Consider the following 18,715-nt stretch of genomic DNA (forward strand, 5'->3'; position numbering starts at 1 on the left):
ATGGAATTTAAGAAAACAGAAAATAGATTGGTGTCAGTGTAATAAGCGTTAAAAGGCTATATTTTATATGTTTGTTTTAAAACTTCGAAAAATTTAATTTTAAAAACACGATAAATTTTTTTAAATAATTTTTTAAAGTATTATTTCATCTCAGATAAATTTATCTTTATTCTGTTCTAGAGGGGGTATATATTGGTTTAAACTGTTGAACCTGCACTTGAAAGAACTGAACGATCATATCTAGTTTTTTTCGCTGGCTCATGATTGAAGTTGTCATCATTGAGATAAGCTACTTTGTTGATATTGGTGTGGAGGTTAAGTCAAGAGGGTTGAAGTCTAGATATTCTAGATAATAACAACAAAGTCCATTTTCAGGGATGTATATAAGTAAATGTTTGTTATAGTAAATTAAAGTTCGTTCATGCATAGCCTAAGAAAGCAAACGATGATTTTCATTCCGTCAATCTTGTTCATTGTCGTTGGTAAGTTGATTTAATATTTGTTTAGTAAGTATATATTGACAAACAAGAGAATGTAATGTGTAATTATCGAACGTCTAAGATTTTTAGAACGGAAAGAAAAAAAATGGGGAAACATAGTTTTCACACTCAACACACGTCCCCAAATTTACTTCCATGGGATGGTTTCGTAATTCCTACTAATTTGTGAAAAAATTAAAATTTTATACCTTACGTTACAATACGTGTGCTTTTACGATGCCACCGCTATTCATTGTTTACTCGCGATAAATAGGGATCAATGTTTTCCATGTACTACTTAGAGTCGTTCTTGAATTAACCCTGATAAGAAGGTTTCTGAAGTCCTACTGGTTTGTGGAAAAAATAATAATTTACAGCTTATATTACAATAGCTATGTATACATGCAATCGCCAACATTCATTGTTTATGTTTACATATGTGGGTTTTTAATTTTTTTTTGAGAACATTAGTCAATGTTGGTGGTATAATAATGAAATTCATTTAAATAACTACTGAATTGCATTTGTAAGTAATTTTTAATGCTTTTTTTTTCATGTTTGTTGTTTTAATATAATAAGTACCTATGTAATTATATTACAAAATGTTTGTTTTGTTACATTGCATTTAAAGTACGTACTATTTTGAGTCACGCTGTAACAAACGAGTCTAATGGGAGTCTGTGAGCACTGAGCAGTACGTTCTGTGCACTGAAGTAGCTGACATTGAATTTTGCAGTCTTTCCAGGGAATTTCTTGATTACAGCCATCATATATTCTATGTGTGTTATGACTGATGTTTCATGTATCCAAGTTTATCCCTGGATCTGAGAGCTTGATCCTGATGGCATGATCATGATGGCTTAATCCTGTGGTACATAATGCTTGCTGTTTTAGTTCATTACATCGAAAGATCCTGATGGCATGATCCTGTTGGCTATATTGTGTGGTACATAATGCTTGCTGTTTTGATTCAGTACGTCAGAAGATCCTGCAAATTACGAAAACTGGTGATATAACATTAAATTATGGTCTTAAGTTGAATAAAAGGGAAAATATATTTTGTATTCAACTTATGACCATTATTCATTGTTATATATGACAAATTTTTAAGTGGAGGAGTAAAGTGTAGAAATAAAGACAATTTTTGTGAACTGGATGAAAGTTGCTTGCTTTGTTTTTTCACACAGCTGTAGTATTCTGTATTAGAATCACAATGTTAATCAGGGTAATTTTCCAGTCACTTGATGCACTAACCTAATCAAGATATGGTAAAAAAAAAAATTGTTAGTGTTGGTTTGTATAGTTAATGCCTTTGTATTATTCAATGTACGTGCAAAGTCACCGAAGTGCAAATGATACGCTTGACAGGCCTCGTGGCCGGCGGAGATGTCCCCAAGTTCAGCGATGCGTACACCGTCAAGGGAACCCTCTTCATCCCGTACGCCGAGATCCGAGAGCCGTTCTTCGCGTACTACGACCTGGACCGAGGGGCGAGCCGCATCGACTACTACGGAGGTGAGGAGTTCTCCATTCTTCAACTGTATAGGTTTGATAAGACAAGTTGGACGTATTTTGAGTCATCCAGGAATTGTATGATAGTGTAGAGGAAAATAAATTAGAACATGCTGCATATGCGTGGTAAAATCATGAAGCAAGTTGTGACAGACACAGAAAGTTCTTCTTGAAAAATTTATGGCACAAATCATTCAATTTTTAAATAGGGACACAGTGAAAAGGCGATATTCATCCATTTTGGAATGCTTTTCTGGTGCTTACTTTCACTTTACTGCAAGAGAAATCTGCACGCTCAAACCGCAGTGACGGCTTATCCAACTGGAAGTCTTTTTCATTGTTATTTGACTCATTAAAAAATTTAAATTTTTAAAACTTTACAATTCAAAAACTAAAGTTTGCTCTGAAATAAAACTTTTTGGGGTTATTATATTACATGAGGTTTATAAAGGTCACGAGCTAGGGGAGAAATTGAGTTGCGGCAAAATATCCTGTGTTTTGGTTTGTGTCACAGCTTACATTTAGATTTTTTTTTTTAAATTTTATTAACTTGTAATTTGGTGGTTTCGGATGGGTCTTGCCGCGTGATGGCTGACGGTCGCCGTGAACGGTGTCGCAGACATGGTGCAGACGTACCAGCTGGCGAAGGAGGGGGAGTACGGCTCCAGCATCAAGGTGGTGCCGCTGACCACGGAGAAGGAGGCGAACGTCAGGACGTGTCTGCAGATCAACGGGACCGTCAACAACACCGTGGACATGCAGTCCATCCTGCCCAACATCAGCAGCTTCGAGGTAGCCAGACTCTCCACTCGTACTCTTCCATGTACGCTGGCGTGGGAGTAGTCCCGCCAACCACAGGCATGGGCGTCGCAACCGGAGGGGGGGGGGACACATGTCCCCATCCCAATAATAAAAGTCTTCAATTTCGTCCCCTCCAATAATATATTTAGTTTCGTAGTTTCTCCTGATGTTTAAGTTAATAATTTTGTGTGGATATAGCACCAGCAGATATGTTAACTGTGTTTTTACAAATTTGTTCTCTGAAAATATTTTTTATAAAAAATAAATTATATATTTCAACCAACTATAATTAGAATATTTAGGAAAGAAAAATGCCTAAAAACCACCTTTTTTGCACCTTCAAACCCCAAATTTTCCCGGGGGAGGAATACGGTGTGTCTACAAAGTCAGGAATCAAAAATAAAACCTTTTAAATGAAATATATTCTGAAATTTTGATATATTGAATATGCCTTATAATTTACATTCAGTAACTTTTAAAATTTATGGTATGTTGTGCTATCCTTTTACATATTGTGTAATTTAATTTTTTAGTATAAAGTGTTAAAATTATATTGAGTATTTTACGTAGTTTTGCACCAAACTTGGCCAGAAAATCATATGTGGAAGTACAAAGTAAATCTCTATTAAGAAAATTCTCAAGGCACTTAGAAATTTAGACTTATTAACAGGGAAATTTTACTAAAAGGGTATTTTAGGTCCAGTGCTATATGAAGGAAAACTTCTTAAGAGGGTTTTTACCCAAGTTTGTCTTTAAGTCACATAACTGTTTCCCAGGGACTGAAATTCTAGATCACTTAAACATCTTGCTTGCCTGGTACCAACTTGAATTCGCGATGGAGGAATGTGCAATTTTGGCAACATATTACAATTAAAATACATTGTTTGAATCGGAAACTGCTGTTATTTGCTAAATTAAGTTAATTTTTGTGATTGTTTGCGGACTGAAGTTGATTGGGTTTTGCTCTACATGATCGCAGGTTGTTAGCACCGAGCTCGTCCGATCAGTTTGGCTGGACCGGGATGATGTTGTGTTCCAGAGAGTGGGGAGAGAGGACGTGAACGGACTGGACTGCGAGAAGTGGCGGTTGGTCGACACGAAAGGAGAGAAGGTCAACAAGTACACGCTGTGGCTTCGTTACAAGGTACCGTCACGTTCTTCTGTTTGGGTCCGTGGCAGTAGAGCTTCTCTGATGATGTCACAAGTCACAACTTTTGAGTCGTAGTTAGAGAAACGAAATAAAACAGAAAAGCATGCCAATGCACAGTGTAAAACTGAAATGCAAGTTATATAATGGAATTAAGCAGCATTTAACCAAAATTTAATTCGAATGGGCAAAAATAAATAAAATTTTGAATTTTTAAAATTCAAGGAATGTCAATTTTCAGACAAATGGACCAGAATTTTTTTTTAAATTTCTTTAAACATGTGGCTCTTGTTGTATCACCTTAAAACTTCAAATGCTTGCCGATTTATTTTTATTGTTCTGAAAGTATCTGTTTGAGACAAATGTATAGCAAATTATGTTATCGTTGAAATGCGGCATATATAAATTACACTATTTTGGTGGAATAATTATTACAAAACAGAATTTATATAAATAAAAAATGAGACAGAAATATTCTGTTTTAAAAATGAAATTGGGCTAGAAGTAAAACCTTAAATTCTTTTTTCTAGTCATGATGTGTTTATGTAAATATAATTAATAAAAATATAAGTTCACATATCAGTAAGTCCACGGGTCATGTACCAAATTCTAGCCTTCTTGCACTTTCCTAAACTACGGGTGCTTTAACATTTCTGTCAAGAAACCCTTGGACCTTTTTTTGACTGCACGAGCGTGCTACATGCACAGCTGTTACTTTATTGGCTGCCGTTTCCCTTTCCAGCGGTCGATGAAGGACCCGTTCGTGGAGGAGCCAATCCCGGTGCGGTACGAGATGCAGGGCTACAACACGCTGCTGGGCTCCCACTACGACCACTACTACCTGGAGTACGAGTGGTTCACGCCCGGCAAGCCCGACCCGGAGGTGTTCAGCATCGAGGCCAGTGAGTACGGCCGGAGGTCTGCCGCGCCTAGTAGTACTACATCAGTAGTACATCTGCGCTTGTTTAACTTCCTTTAACATTAACCAAACCGTGTGTGTGTGGGTCTGTGCTGGGAACCAGAAATATTTGTGCAGCTTTACGTGTTTTCACAATGAACAAGTTTTACTTTTTATCCATTTTTTGGTTAATTTACAATTCATAGTACTGATTTTTCAGCCGACTTAAATGTTGAAAAAAATTGAAGAAAAAGCAATACCTATGTTTAAACAGTTGTGTAGCAAAGTGATGTAATAAGAAATTACAGTTGCATTTTCCGGATGACCTGAGTTTGAATTCGGGTTCGACTCTACCAGATTTCAGTTTTCCGTTGTTTCTCTTGATCGCGCCAGGCAAATGTTGGGAGTTTCTCCTTACCATCATACGCTATGGCCAATTTCTTCCCTGACACCCCAAGCTTTTGTTGTGTGTTTGTGACTTTAAAACATCTCAGTCAATACCCTCGTTTGAGAACTTGCAGAGGTTCCTCTGTTGACAATCCTTGCGGAAGCCGGTCAGTGAGGCCGTGTGTGTGTGTGTGTGTGCCGCGCAGACCTGACGTGCACGGACTACCCCGGCCCTGGCGACCAGCACGTGTACACCTTCAACCCCATGAGGGAGTTCGTGCACGGATACGACGCCCACGTGGACGCGGCCTTCGACGACTTCACGGCCGCGCACGGCAAGGACTACGCCGACGCGAAGGAGCACGGCTCCAGGAAGGAGATCTTCCGGCAGAACGTCAGGTGAGCGGCCCTGTGGCCTGTTGGAGCACCTTTCCTTCGACTTGCAACTCTTGGCAGTCTCGCCAAATTAACATTTTTTAACTCAAAAAGCTCGTTGGTGCTCAAAAACACCAGCAATTCGTATGTTTTGCAAACTACACATTTAATAGTGCACCAAAGAATTATGAAAATATAAATAGTATTACATGATAAAAAATAACAAGGAATCATACAATTTTTCATTTAGTGTGTACTATCATCATAATTTATAAATTACTTTGTGCTGGTTGCAGTATTTATGATTTAATAAAGAATTGAGTCACTGTGATTTTTTATTTTCTATGCTTATTTTATATCGCAGACAAATGATTTTATCATGAATTATCTAGTTACGTGATACAGACACAAAATGCACAGTGTTATTTTAGTAGATATTGTTATTCCGTTAAGATTCGAGGAAAAAGTTATTAGAAAAGAATTTAGCCAGTCATGTAATAAGCAATGAGATCATTTTGTGTAACTGTAAATATTTTAATGAAAAATACTATTTTGGTATTTTTTTAATGGTCTCTGTAATCGGGAAGTGACAGGCAGTGTGTAAGCCTGTGTGATTATCAGGTTTTTTTGTTCGAACGAATTACAAATATTAAATATGAATATTGAATATGAATTGTAAGAATGGGATTTGGGATCCCACTAAAAAAATATATTTATATATTTTTCATTACATAAGAAATACATAGGGAAATAAAATTGTCAATATGTAGTGTAGATGGCTCATGGGAAATTAGACAAATGATACTGAAGTGAAAAGGTTGGTTAGATTAAGTACATTACAATAATCATGTTATTCCTATGTTTTTTTTTTAACGGCAGCCAGGTGATAAGTATTTTAGTTCGGCAATATTACAGAAAAAAAAACATTTCTGCTAATTACCTCTCTGGAATCGGGTACTATAATTTACATATGTTTACTACATGTTCCAGAGGTATGCTATGTCTAATGTTTGTAACTACGTAATTGAATATTCATTATTTCGAAGCGTTGGTGTTCAGTGTTTAATTGGATGTATGACTAGTAAACTGTTCGTAAATGTGGATACTCGCGCAGGGCTGGTAGTGCCGCGGTCACGGACGGGGTTGTGATTGGTGCTCGCAGGTTCATCCACTCGACGAACCGCGCGGGGCTGCCCTACCAGCTGTCGGTGAACCACCTGGCGGACCGCAGCGAGCTGGAGCTGAAGGCGCTCCGCGGCAAGCAGTACTCCCCGAGGGTGCTGTACAACGGCGGCCAGCCCTTCCCCTACAACTCCTCCGAGGTCGGCGGCCTGCCGGAGTCCGTCGACTGGAGGCTGGTCGGAGCCGTCACCCCGGTCAAAGGTAGCGTCTCTCGCCGGCGTGCGCGGCGAGTCCACCAGTGGACGTGTATTGTGTGTGTGAACGTGTAAAACCAGAACCAGAACCTTCGAATTTCTTGACAGTAATATATTATTCATTAATTTTCATAGTTTTTTCTAATTCTTTAATTTTTTTTCTAAATAAAATACTTACTCTTTGATTTTAAGCCATATACCCCTAAAAAAAATTTTTATTAAATAGTGTTTAAATTTTTTAATGTTTTTAATCCAAAAATAATAACCAAAATAAAGTTAAGAATTATCTATAATCCAATGGCAGTTCCAAGTACCGTATTTACTCATGTATAGCGCGCCCTCGTGTATAGCGCGCACCACGATTTTTGCAACAAATTCCAAAGAAAAAAAAAATTTTTCCCGTAAATATTGTTGTACTAACATTTTGTGGTACCTGTTAAGTAATTACGTATGAAACAAATGATAATTTAAATTGATGTGTGGTGATGCGTCAGGAAAATACTTAAACTCTGCTGTGTAGACGGAAGATAATGAAGCGCTGTATCGTCACAACTGGTACGTGGACGGGAGGAAGGGAGGCAGGCAAGAATGTGACACGGAGGACTAGATGACTCACTGGTAGCAGCTGCGACGAAGCGAAGGAAGTGGGAGGGGGACTGGTGTCAACATTCTCTCTCTCTCTCTCTTTTATTTTACTAGCTGTAGAGGGGGAGGTCTAAAAATAAACAAGAGACCTGCGAGCTTGCGCGCGCACGTGTGTGTGTGTGTGTGTGTGAGAGAGAGAGAGAGACCAGGTTGTGAGTTGTGTGTGTGTGTGAAACAGAGGCCTTGTTGCTTGTGCGTATGTGTGGGGGGCTGGCCAGAAACGTCCCCCGTCACCCGGCAGTTAACGACTTCCACTCCTCCCCGTCACATCTACTCACTTTTTTTTTTCCGTGTATAGCACGCATCCTTATTTTTTTCCTTTACTTGAGGGGAAAAAAGGGCGCGCTATACACGAGTATATACGGTATCTTTCTTGCATGCCATGTTGAATTTTGTTGATTTTTTTTTTCATTTTCTTTAATGATATTTCTAAAAAATTAACCATACCTCCTTTACTTTTGTTGTCCCGCAACACTAGCGTGCCGTTTCACACCCATGATGTTTCACTAAGTGAATGTCTGATAAAAATATTTGTGGCAGAACAAATGCTAGGGAGATATTGAACTCAGATTTCAAAAGAAGCCCTTAAAAAAGTAATGACTAAAAAAAAATCTACATGATGTTTAAAGCAGAGCTTTAAGGCTGTGGAAAACTTGGTTTGGTACCAAAATTTGTGTTAGAACAAGAGCACTTTAAATTGTGTGAGCTCAATATTAAGTTTTGGTTTCTGCAAAACTTCAGCAATTCTACAAATGTTTTTTTTTTTTATAATTTCTATTTGCTTTGCAATCAATTAAGAATTTCCTATCATTATTATTATTTGGAAGCTTCAAATAATTTTATTCTACACATACCATATTTATCAGTATCTGGGTCACACATTTTATGCCTTTTTTTTTTGTTTAAAAAATATATATTGCTACACTTATGCAAGATTTTCACATAGGATAAAAAAAAAGTTTAACATTGCACTGTGTGGTTGAATATATGTTTAAATAAATAGCTGTGTGAATTTTGAATTGACAAAACATCATGAGAAAGTATAAATTAGTAAATTAAAATACCTCAGCAGTGTGTGTGAAGCATGTTAAACTTTGCAGTTATGCTAACACGCTGGCATTTGGTGGGAGGACGGGGGAAATATCCTAAAAAGTAACCAGCGTTTATGTTGTGTGTACGTTCTGGGATGGCTTGTGGCCACATAGCAACATTGATGGTTCTTTCTCCCTCTCTTACCACTGGAAATGTCGTTGAACTGGCACCATGTACAATCTTCAGGTGTCTACCTCAACAGGTTCTTTATGCAGCTATGACCCAACATTATTGTTTTTGCATAAAATTTGGCATGTGTTAAACTGCAACATTCCGTGACAAAACTGCAACTTTTTATTTTCTTTCAGGCACAAATTATTTCTCACTGTAATGTGTGTATTTGTTTTTAGAGAAGGAACAAGGAAGTATAGCTTGCTGCCTTTTATATCTTGGGGGAAGGGATGGGTGAAAACAGTATAAAAAATTATTTTATTCCATTGTGAGGTAAGAGACAAAGAAGATATGGGAGGGTGGGTAGAAGTGTAATCCATATTCCAAGAGTGACCCTTACGGTGAAAATGTAAGAATTATATGCCCAAAATTATTGGTGAAAGCCATACGCGAGTAAATACTGTATTTACTATTTTTTGAAGGCTCGGGCAAATATTTATACAATATTTAAAATTATTGATTGACCAATGTTCATCATCACACACTGGGCGAAGCATACAGCTTTACTTACACATTACCATGTTTGAAATATGTCTTGTTAAAGACCTGGTGATACGTAGTGGCACGCACAGTCGAGCGCGAGTTGGCACGGCGGTGGTGTTGTGTGCAGACCAGTCGGTGTGTGGCTCGTGCTGGAGCTTCGGCACGACGGGCGCCGTGGAGGGCGCCTACTTCCTGAAGCACGGCCGGCTGGTGCGTCTGTCGCAGCAGGTAGGCTCTTCCACCAGCTTCTACGTCGTCAGTGTGGGTTGGTTCATGTCTTTAATATTCTTCTGTCCGTGTGTGTGTGACTGAACTCCTCATAAACGGCTGGACCGATTTTGATTAAATTTTGTGTATGTGTGATTAAGTTGGTTCGAGAATGGTTTAGATTTACAATTTGATTCGATAGAAAATGTTTTTTTTTTTTTTTAAGTTAATTAATTTATTTATGTTTTGTTGATTTTTGGATGGTTTAGGTTCACAATTTGATCCAATAATTTTTTTTTAATTAATTAATTAAATTATTGTTGTTGATTTTTGGATGTTTTACATTGGATCCGGTAAGCAGTGCTGTGATCGTGTTTTTTTTAATATACATTTTTATCAAAATGGTCCAAACAATTACAACTTCTTTAAAAAAAATTGTAATTTTCGAATTTCAAAGGTTTGAACAGAAAAATGTCTGTCGGGTCCGCCAGTTGTATAAATAAGACTTGATTTCATTTTTTGACTCCCCTCCCCCAACCAAACACATACACACACAAAGTGTGTTGGGGAGCTTGTGATGAGGCGAGGCAGAGGTGTGACGAGCGGTGTGTGTCGCAGGCGCTGATAGACTGCAGCTGGGGCTACGGCAACAACGGCTGTGACGGCGGGGAGGACTACCGCTCCTACCACTGGATCCAGAAGCACGGGGGCCTGCCCCTGGAGGACGAGTACGGCGGCTACCTGGGCCAGGTACACTGCCCCCGTTACATAGTATAACCCCGTCTCCGGAAAACAAAATTTTACAGGAAATAATATAAAAAAATTTTTATTGAAAACGACCTCAGACTGGCGTTAGGGCCGGTATAAATTTCAATAAAACTCATCACTGTATTGGATTTAGAGTTTCATAATTTCTTAAAAAAGATGTAATTTTTTTTGGAAATGCTTCAAAAAAAACATTTGGAAATAATTTGGACTCAGGGGGGCATTTTACTTAACAGGGCAGTCAGTGAGGAGATGTTCTAGTGTCTATCTACTCTCCTTAATCTATTAGCACATGTTTGGTGACATATATTCAGGCCTTTGCAAATGATGTTCAACATTTAAATTATCGACATGAATAAGTTATTACTCGTATACCATTTCAAAAACGTGCACTTTGAAATAACGAGCATTCAAAGTGTAGAGAAACTGTTGCATATTACCCAGAGTAATGATAAATTTGAGGTTATGTGTTATTATAATACATTATAAGTAGTGGTGCACCGATGCGGATACCGATGAATCGTAATCGGCGATAATGGGTACTTACCGATTAATCGTAATCGGCGATAATGGGTACTTACCGATTAATCGTAATCGGCGATTATCTTAACGATTACTTTGCCGATTATTTACGTCCCGGCGTAATTAAGTAGGTTTTTACCGTGTAAAATTTTGTTACAGATTTTAGGACGAAATACCGTAATATTTGTATATATTACAAAATTCATCTAACTCTGTCATATCATAATTACAGATATTTCGTTAAGTTTAATAAATCTCATTGCCTCGAACAATAAAAAATACATTTTTCCTACACGTTTATTTACGTTTCGTCTTTTGTTTGTTTAGTGGCCTTGTTCATTACCTATAGCCAGACACGTAAAATAGATGTCACGCAATCAAAATACCACAAACAGTTGCAGTGGATTCTATGACAATCGATCTTTTCGAGTCGTAGTAGCGGTTCAAAATCGTGGTCCCGATACCTTCTAGAGTTTATCACTGCATTTTACCAACTCGTTATGGGCGTCTTTGGTAGCATTATCCGTTGTGTTATTTGTATGTGACGTGAAAAGTGAAAAAGTATTTATAATTTTATATATTCAGTCAACATAAATAAAATAACATGTGCTAGAATTGGTTTTTAGTCATTTTTATATAATTATAGTGAGATGGCGAGTAGGGAGCAAAAAAATGAAGTGTGGAAACATTTTTCTATAAACTCAAGTGAACAAAATAAAGCAGCATGTTTACATTGTTATACTGTAATTTCTTGATGCAACCTGATGTGATAGTCGATAATAATGCTAGTTTTCTGCAACAAAAACTTACCCATTGTAAATTACAATTATTAGACTGTAGTTCAAGTTGTTTACAATAACAAATATTTAAATAGAAGTTAATTTAATTTACACTTTGCAATGACTTAATAGTGTATTTTATATATTTTTATACTGTTATTATAACTGTATTCTCAATTTTACCCAATCTTGTTATTAAATTCACATGGGAATAAAAAGTTTTGTGTGCATTATTACACTTAAAAAAAATTTCTTCATAATAATCGGTAACTGAATCGGTATCTGCCGATTATTGCTCTTATAATCGGTAATCGTATCGGTAATCGGTAAAGTCATATCGGTGCACCACTAAATATAAGTGAGTTTCAGTATATTAATTGGCGTGATATAACCACTCGATAGTTCATTCAAACAAGTGCTCAGTGAATTGCAGAACTATCTGTAACTCAGAAATTGTTTTATAAGTTTTAAACAAGGCAAGCAAATAATAAGCTGTTTGTGATCATTGCAAAGAAAACTCCCTAAAAATTTGAAAGCATAGTTCATATATAGTTGTGTTTAAGTAATTGAAACTAATAATGTGAATTAACAAGCACAAGTACATGTTGAAAAAAAAATTTCCAGTACTCTTATTAGAATGGATAGCTTTTATTGAGAATAGTTATTTATATTTGATTTGAACTAAAAAAACTGGTATTATTGCAGGTTTAAACATTCTGGTAATCTTAAGGTCGGTAATTTTCAGTAATACTAAGCAGTACATTGTAATAGTGTGATGCATGCGGACGTATTCCAGGACGGGTATTGCCACGTGAACCAAGTGAACAAGACTGCTCCCATCACTGGCTTCGTGAACGTCACGTCTGGAGACGCCAACGCTCTGAAGATCGCAGTCTCCAAGCACGGGCCTATCTCCATATCCATCGACGCGTTCCACAAGACCTTCTCCTTCTACTCCAATGGAATATACTACGAAAAGAAATGTGGTATGTGGACTCTGTGTAACTTCCAATGATTTGTCCCCAGCATTGTGTGCGGCACCATAGGAGATCCTGCACGATGGGATTGGGATGTGAGACAGTAAAAAACTATGTAAATTCATTTAACATTTTAAACAACACTTCACACTTATGCATACACAGAGTCTGTGTGTGGAGTGAGGGTGGGTCTCTGAGGGACTGTGTGTATGTGTGTGGGGGGGGGGGGGGGGGGGAATAGGGTGCTGTGGGTGTTTGAGAATGCAAATCATAGAATGTTATGAAGGTTCATTTACTAACACTACCCCCCCCCCCCTCCTTCAAACACCACAATTTAGCCAACTTAAGTCAACATATTGCAGTGGATTTCCATGTGATTGTTCACCAGTCCTACAATTTCCCCTCTCCTGCCTTTGTTTCAGTGATGTATTTGTCCTATGTGGTCTTATCTTCCCCTTAATTTTCTTCTCTTGTGCCTGCACAGTGGGAGTCCTGCGGTCATATTTAATGCTTTTGTCACCATTTTGGGACTTTTTTTTTTCGTCTTTTAATTAATTTTCGGGTTTTTCACTTGATTTTGCTTCTCTCCACCGTCATGTTCACTTGCTCCGACAGCCGTTAATTATCTAACTTCATGTGTCCTCCGTGTTAGCAATTTTTCAGTCGTAAGCTTAACTTGTAAATATATTTGTTTCATGTATTCTTACTTTTCGCTTTTAGTACTGTACAGCCTTGCTGGAATTGCTCTTTGGTCTGGTTATATTCACCTTTTCGGGATTTCACTTTTTGTGTATTATGGCCTTTCACTGGAACTACAATCCGTTCGGTACAATTCACGTGAGAACAGTGAGAGGTGGTCACACTTGATGGCTGTACACCGGTGGCATAACTAGCACGCTCACTGTTGGTTATTTGCAGTTTTCCTCTGTGTCGCTTGGGACACCTCCTGCATAATGCCCGTTTCTTTCGTGCTTTCCTTTTCTTAATTCACTGCTTGTGTGGACCCACCGCTCATATTTGATTGTGGCAGTGGTTCCTTTAGTTAATTATTTTTTTCTTTGGGGCCTAGATTTACGTGATTTGCGATGGGAGTTTACTGGCTCTCACAGGCCTTTGAGGCATGTCATTCTCGTTATCTTGCGTTTTGGAGAGCATTGTTTAATTCAACTGTCGCTTTTACATTAGTGATGTGTTTCCAGTTTCGCGAGTCTTTTCCCTAGGCACGTGACGCTTGTATTGCGCATGTAATCCAGATTTTTTTTTATAATTCTCTATTGTCTGGTTTTCACCACAGGGTGTTCAAGGGGCTTTGCGTATAGTTTATTTTGTGTGTGTTTGTATCCTGGTTTATTCACTTAAGCATTGTATTGTTCCTCACATTGCCCGGTGGTTGCATTAGTATGTGGACAGATATATTGTCTGGTTCCGTTTGCGCACCATTGAGCGTTCATTGTAGCAGAGACTGTTTGGATTGTGTAAACACGTAATTTGCAAGGGGACACGTAAACACGTGAATTGTTAGGGCACACTCACTTGTAAAGTCTTGTTCTTTGTCTAGTGGCATTTATGAAATGTATTAGGATTGACACACATTTAATAATCTCATGAATAGGTTATGTTATATCTATTTTTCTACACTTATAATGGTGTCTATTGCCGCTAATTCTCTTGGCCTTAGTGATATTAGCTTATATTATCTATTGATGCACAATCTTTTAGCATAATTGATTATATGTATGAGCGTACTGTTAAAATTTGTATTTAACATTGTGATTCTTTATGAAAGCCTTGTGTTTACCCGCTTACCATTTTTTAATAAACCTGGAATTGCAATTTTGTTTATAATTCCTCACTGTGAACTGTGTCCTTCACACAGATTTCTTTATTTTGCTGCACTATTACCGATGTCAAAGCAAACTAGTACACTCTTTGCATCCTCGTTCCAGCACGAGGCTGTGTCTCTCTGTCTTTGGTGTTTGCGCTGTTGTATGCTCCTTAGAACAGCGTAGTAACTCATATTGGTGCGCACACCAAAGACAGAGAGACACAGCCTCGTGATAGAACGAGGATGCAAAGAGTGTACTAGTTTGGTTTGACATCGGTAATAGTGCAGCAAAATAAAGAAATCTGTGTGAAGGACACAGTTCACAGTGAGGAGATATAAAAAAATTGCAATTACAGGGTTACTAAAAACTGGTAAGCCGGTAAACACTAGGCTTAACAAGGCTTTCATAAAAATCACAATGTTAAATATACGTTTCAACAGTACGCTAATACATATAATCAATTATGCTAAAAGATTGTGCATGAATAGATAATATAAGCTAATATCACTAAGGCCAAGAGAATTAGCGGCAATAGACACCATTATAAGTGTAGAAAAATAGATATAACATAACCTATTCATGAGATTATTAAATGTGTGTCAATCCTAATACATTTCATAAATGCCACTAGACAAAGAACAAGACTTTACAAGTGAGTGTGCCCTAACAAATCACGTGTTTACGTGTCCCCTTGCAAATTACGTGTTTACACAATCCAAACAGTCTCTGCTACAATGAACGCTCAGTGGTGCGCAAACGGAACCAGACAATATATCTGTCCACATACTAATGCAACCACCGGGCAATGTGAGGAACAATACAATTTTTTAAGTGAATAAACCAGGATACAAACACACACAAAATAAACTATACGCAAAGCCCCTTGAACACCCTGTGGTGAAAACCAGACAATAGAGAATTATAAAAAAAAATCTGGATTACATGCGCAATACAAGCGTCACGTGCCTAGGGAAAAGACTCGCGAAACTGGAAACACATCACTAATGTAAAAGCGACAGTAGAATTAAACAATGCTCTCCAAAACGCAAGATAACGAGAATGACATGCCTCAAAGACCTGTGAGAGCCAGTAAACTCCCATCGCAAATCACGTAAATCTAGGCCCCAAAGAAAAAAATAATTAACTAAAGGAACCACTGCCACAATCAAATATGAGCGGTGGGTCCACACAAGCAGTGAATTAAGAAAAGGAAAGCACGAAAGAAACGGGCATTATGCAGGAGGTGTCCCAAGCTACACAGAGGAAAACTGCAAATAACCAACAGTGAGCGTGCTAGTTATGCCACCGGTGTACAGCCATCAAGTGTGACCACCTCTCACTGTTCTCACGTGAATTGTACCGAACGGATTGTGGTTCCAGTGAAAGGCCATTATACACAAAAAGCAAAATCGCGAAAAGGTGAATATAACCCGACCAAAGAGCAATACCAGCAAATCTGTACAGCACTAAAAGCGAAAAGCAAGAATACACGAAATAAAATAATTACAAGTTTAGCTTACGACTGAACCTTTGCCAATACAGAGAACCCGTGAAGCTAGATAAGGGACGGCTGTCGGAGCAAGTGAACTTGACGGCGGAGAAGACACAATGTCAAGTGAATAACCCGAAAGAGTCCAAAATGTCGACACTGCCTTAAATAAGCGCACACATCTCCCACTGTGCAGGCGCAAGAGGAGTAAATTAAGGGGAAGATACGTCACTGAAACAAAAAGGCAGGAGAGGGATAGGTTGGACTCGAGGGTGGAAATCATGTGGACTTCAAAGCAGTCGCTGCAATATGACAGCGAAGGGTTTTATGCCAATATTTAAGGATTATGTCTGACTGTGAGATATTACTGTGTTTACTAGCAGAATCAATGCACTCACACAGTTCTTATCGTGTCGGCAGGCAACAAGGTGGAGGAGCTGGACCACTCGGTGCTGCTGGTTGGCTACGGCAGCTTGGGGGGCGAGCCCTACTGGCTCGTGAAGAACTCGTGGTCCAACTACTGGGGCAACGACGGCTACGTGCTGATGTCGCCGTGGGACAACAACTGTGGAGTTGCCACTGCCCCCACCTACGTCACCATGTAGACCCGCCCGGTCACTTCAAACCTCAAGAGATGATCTTAATTGTAACTCCTAGGTCGCAGTAATGGAAATAAACAGCAAATTACAGCTACTATCTCCGATACACATTTACTTCTTGCCAGAACAATCAATTATTATATAAGCCCACATGAAATCATTTTTTTTGTAAGTATTGTGATAAGTGGAGTGCAATAGAAATTGCACTCTTAGGACAATAGTGAAGCTGGTGACATATTTATTCTTTTTGCATCTGTGTACACATGAAAATAAAAAGATTGTAAAAAATTTCCTAATTTCAGATTTCTGTAAATCAGCATACAGACACCCTGGATATGCTTCACTCTCAAATCATATGAGATATACATCTTGAAAAGGTAAATTTTAGTGATGTGCGAGTCTCGGCATCATCGAGAACGAGTCGAGACAGAAATTTTCTCGATCTCGTCTCGAGATAATTTTTTTGGCTCGGAATTTTCGAGAATTTTGTAAACAAGAAATAGGTTAGGTAACATAATATATTGAGGCAGCATTTTGCGTTGCGTGTTGAAATAATTAACATATCTTCAACGTAACGTAGATCGAAAAAAATAAAATATACTTGTTACGATAGTATACACGATAAATTATTAAAAAGTTAAAAACAAACAACTTCCGTTCACAAGTCACTACATGAAACGGTAAACGTAAACAATGAATTGTGCTGTGGTTATCACATTAAATTACAGAAGAAAATGATTATTTTCCGTTAATAAAACCAACATTAAAGTTAAAAATAAATCATTTTCGGTATCAATATCAAGTATCAACGTAAAACGGTACGGTAAAAAATAAAAATATAAACAAGACTGCAGAATTCTTCCGCGATTGCATTTTGTTTTATGGCCTTAGGTTATACACACGGCCAGCAGTATATAACAAGCAACATGATATTTAAATTGCGGTCCATATCGATAGTGACATATCGATAGTGGTGAATGTTCAGACTTTTATGATCAAGTACCGTCCATGGCTCAAGGAAACTGTATAGACTATGGAGTCAATAACGTATGTTTACATACGACAGTAGGCAAATAAACTGTTGAGTGTAAAGGTAAAGTTGTAATTGCAATTGCAATTGTGGATACTTGATAAAATTATTGAATAATTATGTATGTTTGTCAGATTATTGAGTTTTACTTTTTTGGATCATATTATCCTGTTAACTAAAGTACAGATTTCTCGATCTCGACTCGATTCTCGAGAATTTTTAAATTGCTTTCTCGATCTCGTCTCGAATTCAAAAAAGTCTTTCTCGCACATGCCTAGTAAATTTATGTTATTCGCGTGAAATACTCAATTATTATAGACTTCGTAAGCAGCAAGCGTGAAAGAATTTTACTGATAATGTTAATAAATTTGCACTACTTATGTTTAGATATTGCACATGTTTATCGCTGGTGACAAGCAATTAAAAATGTATTTTATACGAGATCTGATTTCAACATTAATTTTAATATGTAGTTGAGCTGAAAATAGAAAAAGCTTTGAAACTTATATTAATTTCGTGAAAGTTAAGTGTATTGTTTTATTATTTGGTATATTATTAGAGTAACATGCATTAATTAAAAATCAAATCTAAGACCTTTAAATAAAATTATTTAATAGTAAATTGTGCCTGGTGAGGTAGATTGCAATAGAAAATTGTAGTTAATGAAATATAGTATCATGTTTGTGTGAAGAAACATTATTGTATTGGAATATTGTATGAATTTTTTTTTGTGAGTAGAGTGTTTGTACGAACAAAGAATGTTTGCACAGTTTACCTATTCAGGGTATGGCGTACTGCAATGTAATATCTTCCGACTGTCTATAATTGTTGTTTACGAACTAATGCTGTGATATTATATAGTGAATATAAAAGTGTTACTTTGTGGGACGTCACCTACATATGGGCATATTTAGTGTTTTGTAAATAGCTCTACTCAGATATTCCTAAAAGCAATAGAAAGGTTTGGCGTGGAACATGTATTGCATTGTAACTTGTATGTTAATAATAAAATTATGTGTGTCTTGGTATTGTAGAACGTGTTCATAAATAAAACATGACCAACAAAAGTAATTTTGTTCTGTTATGCCTATCCTTAACGTTCAGCTACCAAAGTTGCAAGGTTTTCTATCTGCGTCTGCTAATTTGCAATTGTAA

General features: G+C 37.5%; 1 protein-coding gene across 1 annotated transcript; it reads left to right on the forward strand.

The window, feature by feature from the left end:
* Positions 1 to 213: 213 nt before the first annotated feature.
* On the forward strand, positions 214 to 18,627 carry LOC134539587 (digestive cysteine proteinase 1). The gene is made up of 11 exons (XM_063381753.1): positions 214 to 482; positions 1,848 to 1,994; positions 2,611 to 2,783; positions 3,832 to 3,936; positions 4,682 to 4,841; positions 5,431 to 5,623; positions 6,762 to 6,982; positions 9,494 to 9,594; positions 10,192 to 10,323; positions 12,436 to 12,625; positions 16,352 to 18,627. Exons 1-11 carry the CDS (start codon positions 422 to 424, stop codon positions 16,534 to 16,536), a joined length of 1,668 nt encoding a protein of 555 aa, XP_063237823.1. The 5' UTR covers positions 214 to 421; the 3' UTR covers positions 16,537 to 18,627.
* The last annotated feature ends 88 nt before the right edge of the window (positions 18,628 to 18,715 follow it).

Source organism: Bacillus rossius, chromosome 15, assembly GCF_032445375.1.
Source record: "Bacillus rossius redtenbacheri isolate Brsri chromosome 15, Brsri_v3, whole genome shotgun sequence".
Taxonomy (NCBI): Eukaryota; Metazoa; Arthropoda; class Insecta; order Phasmatodea; family Bacillidae; genus Bacillus; species Bacillus rossius.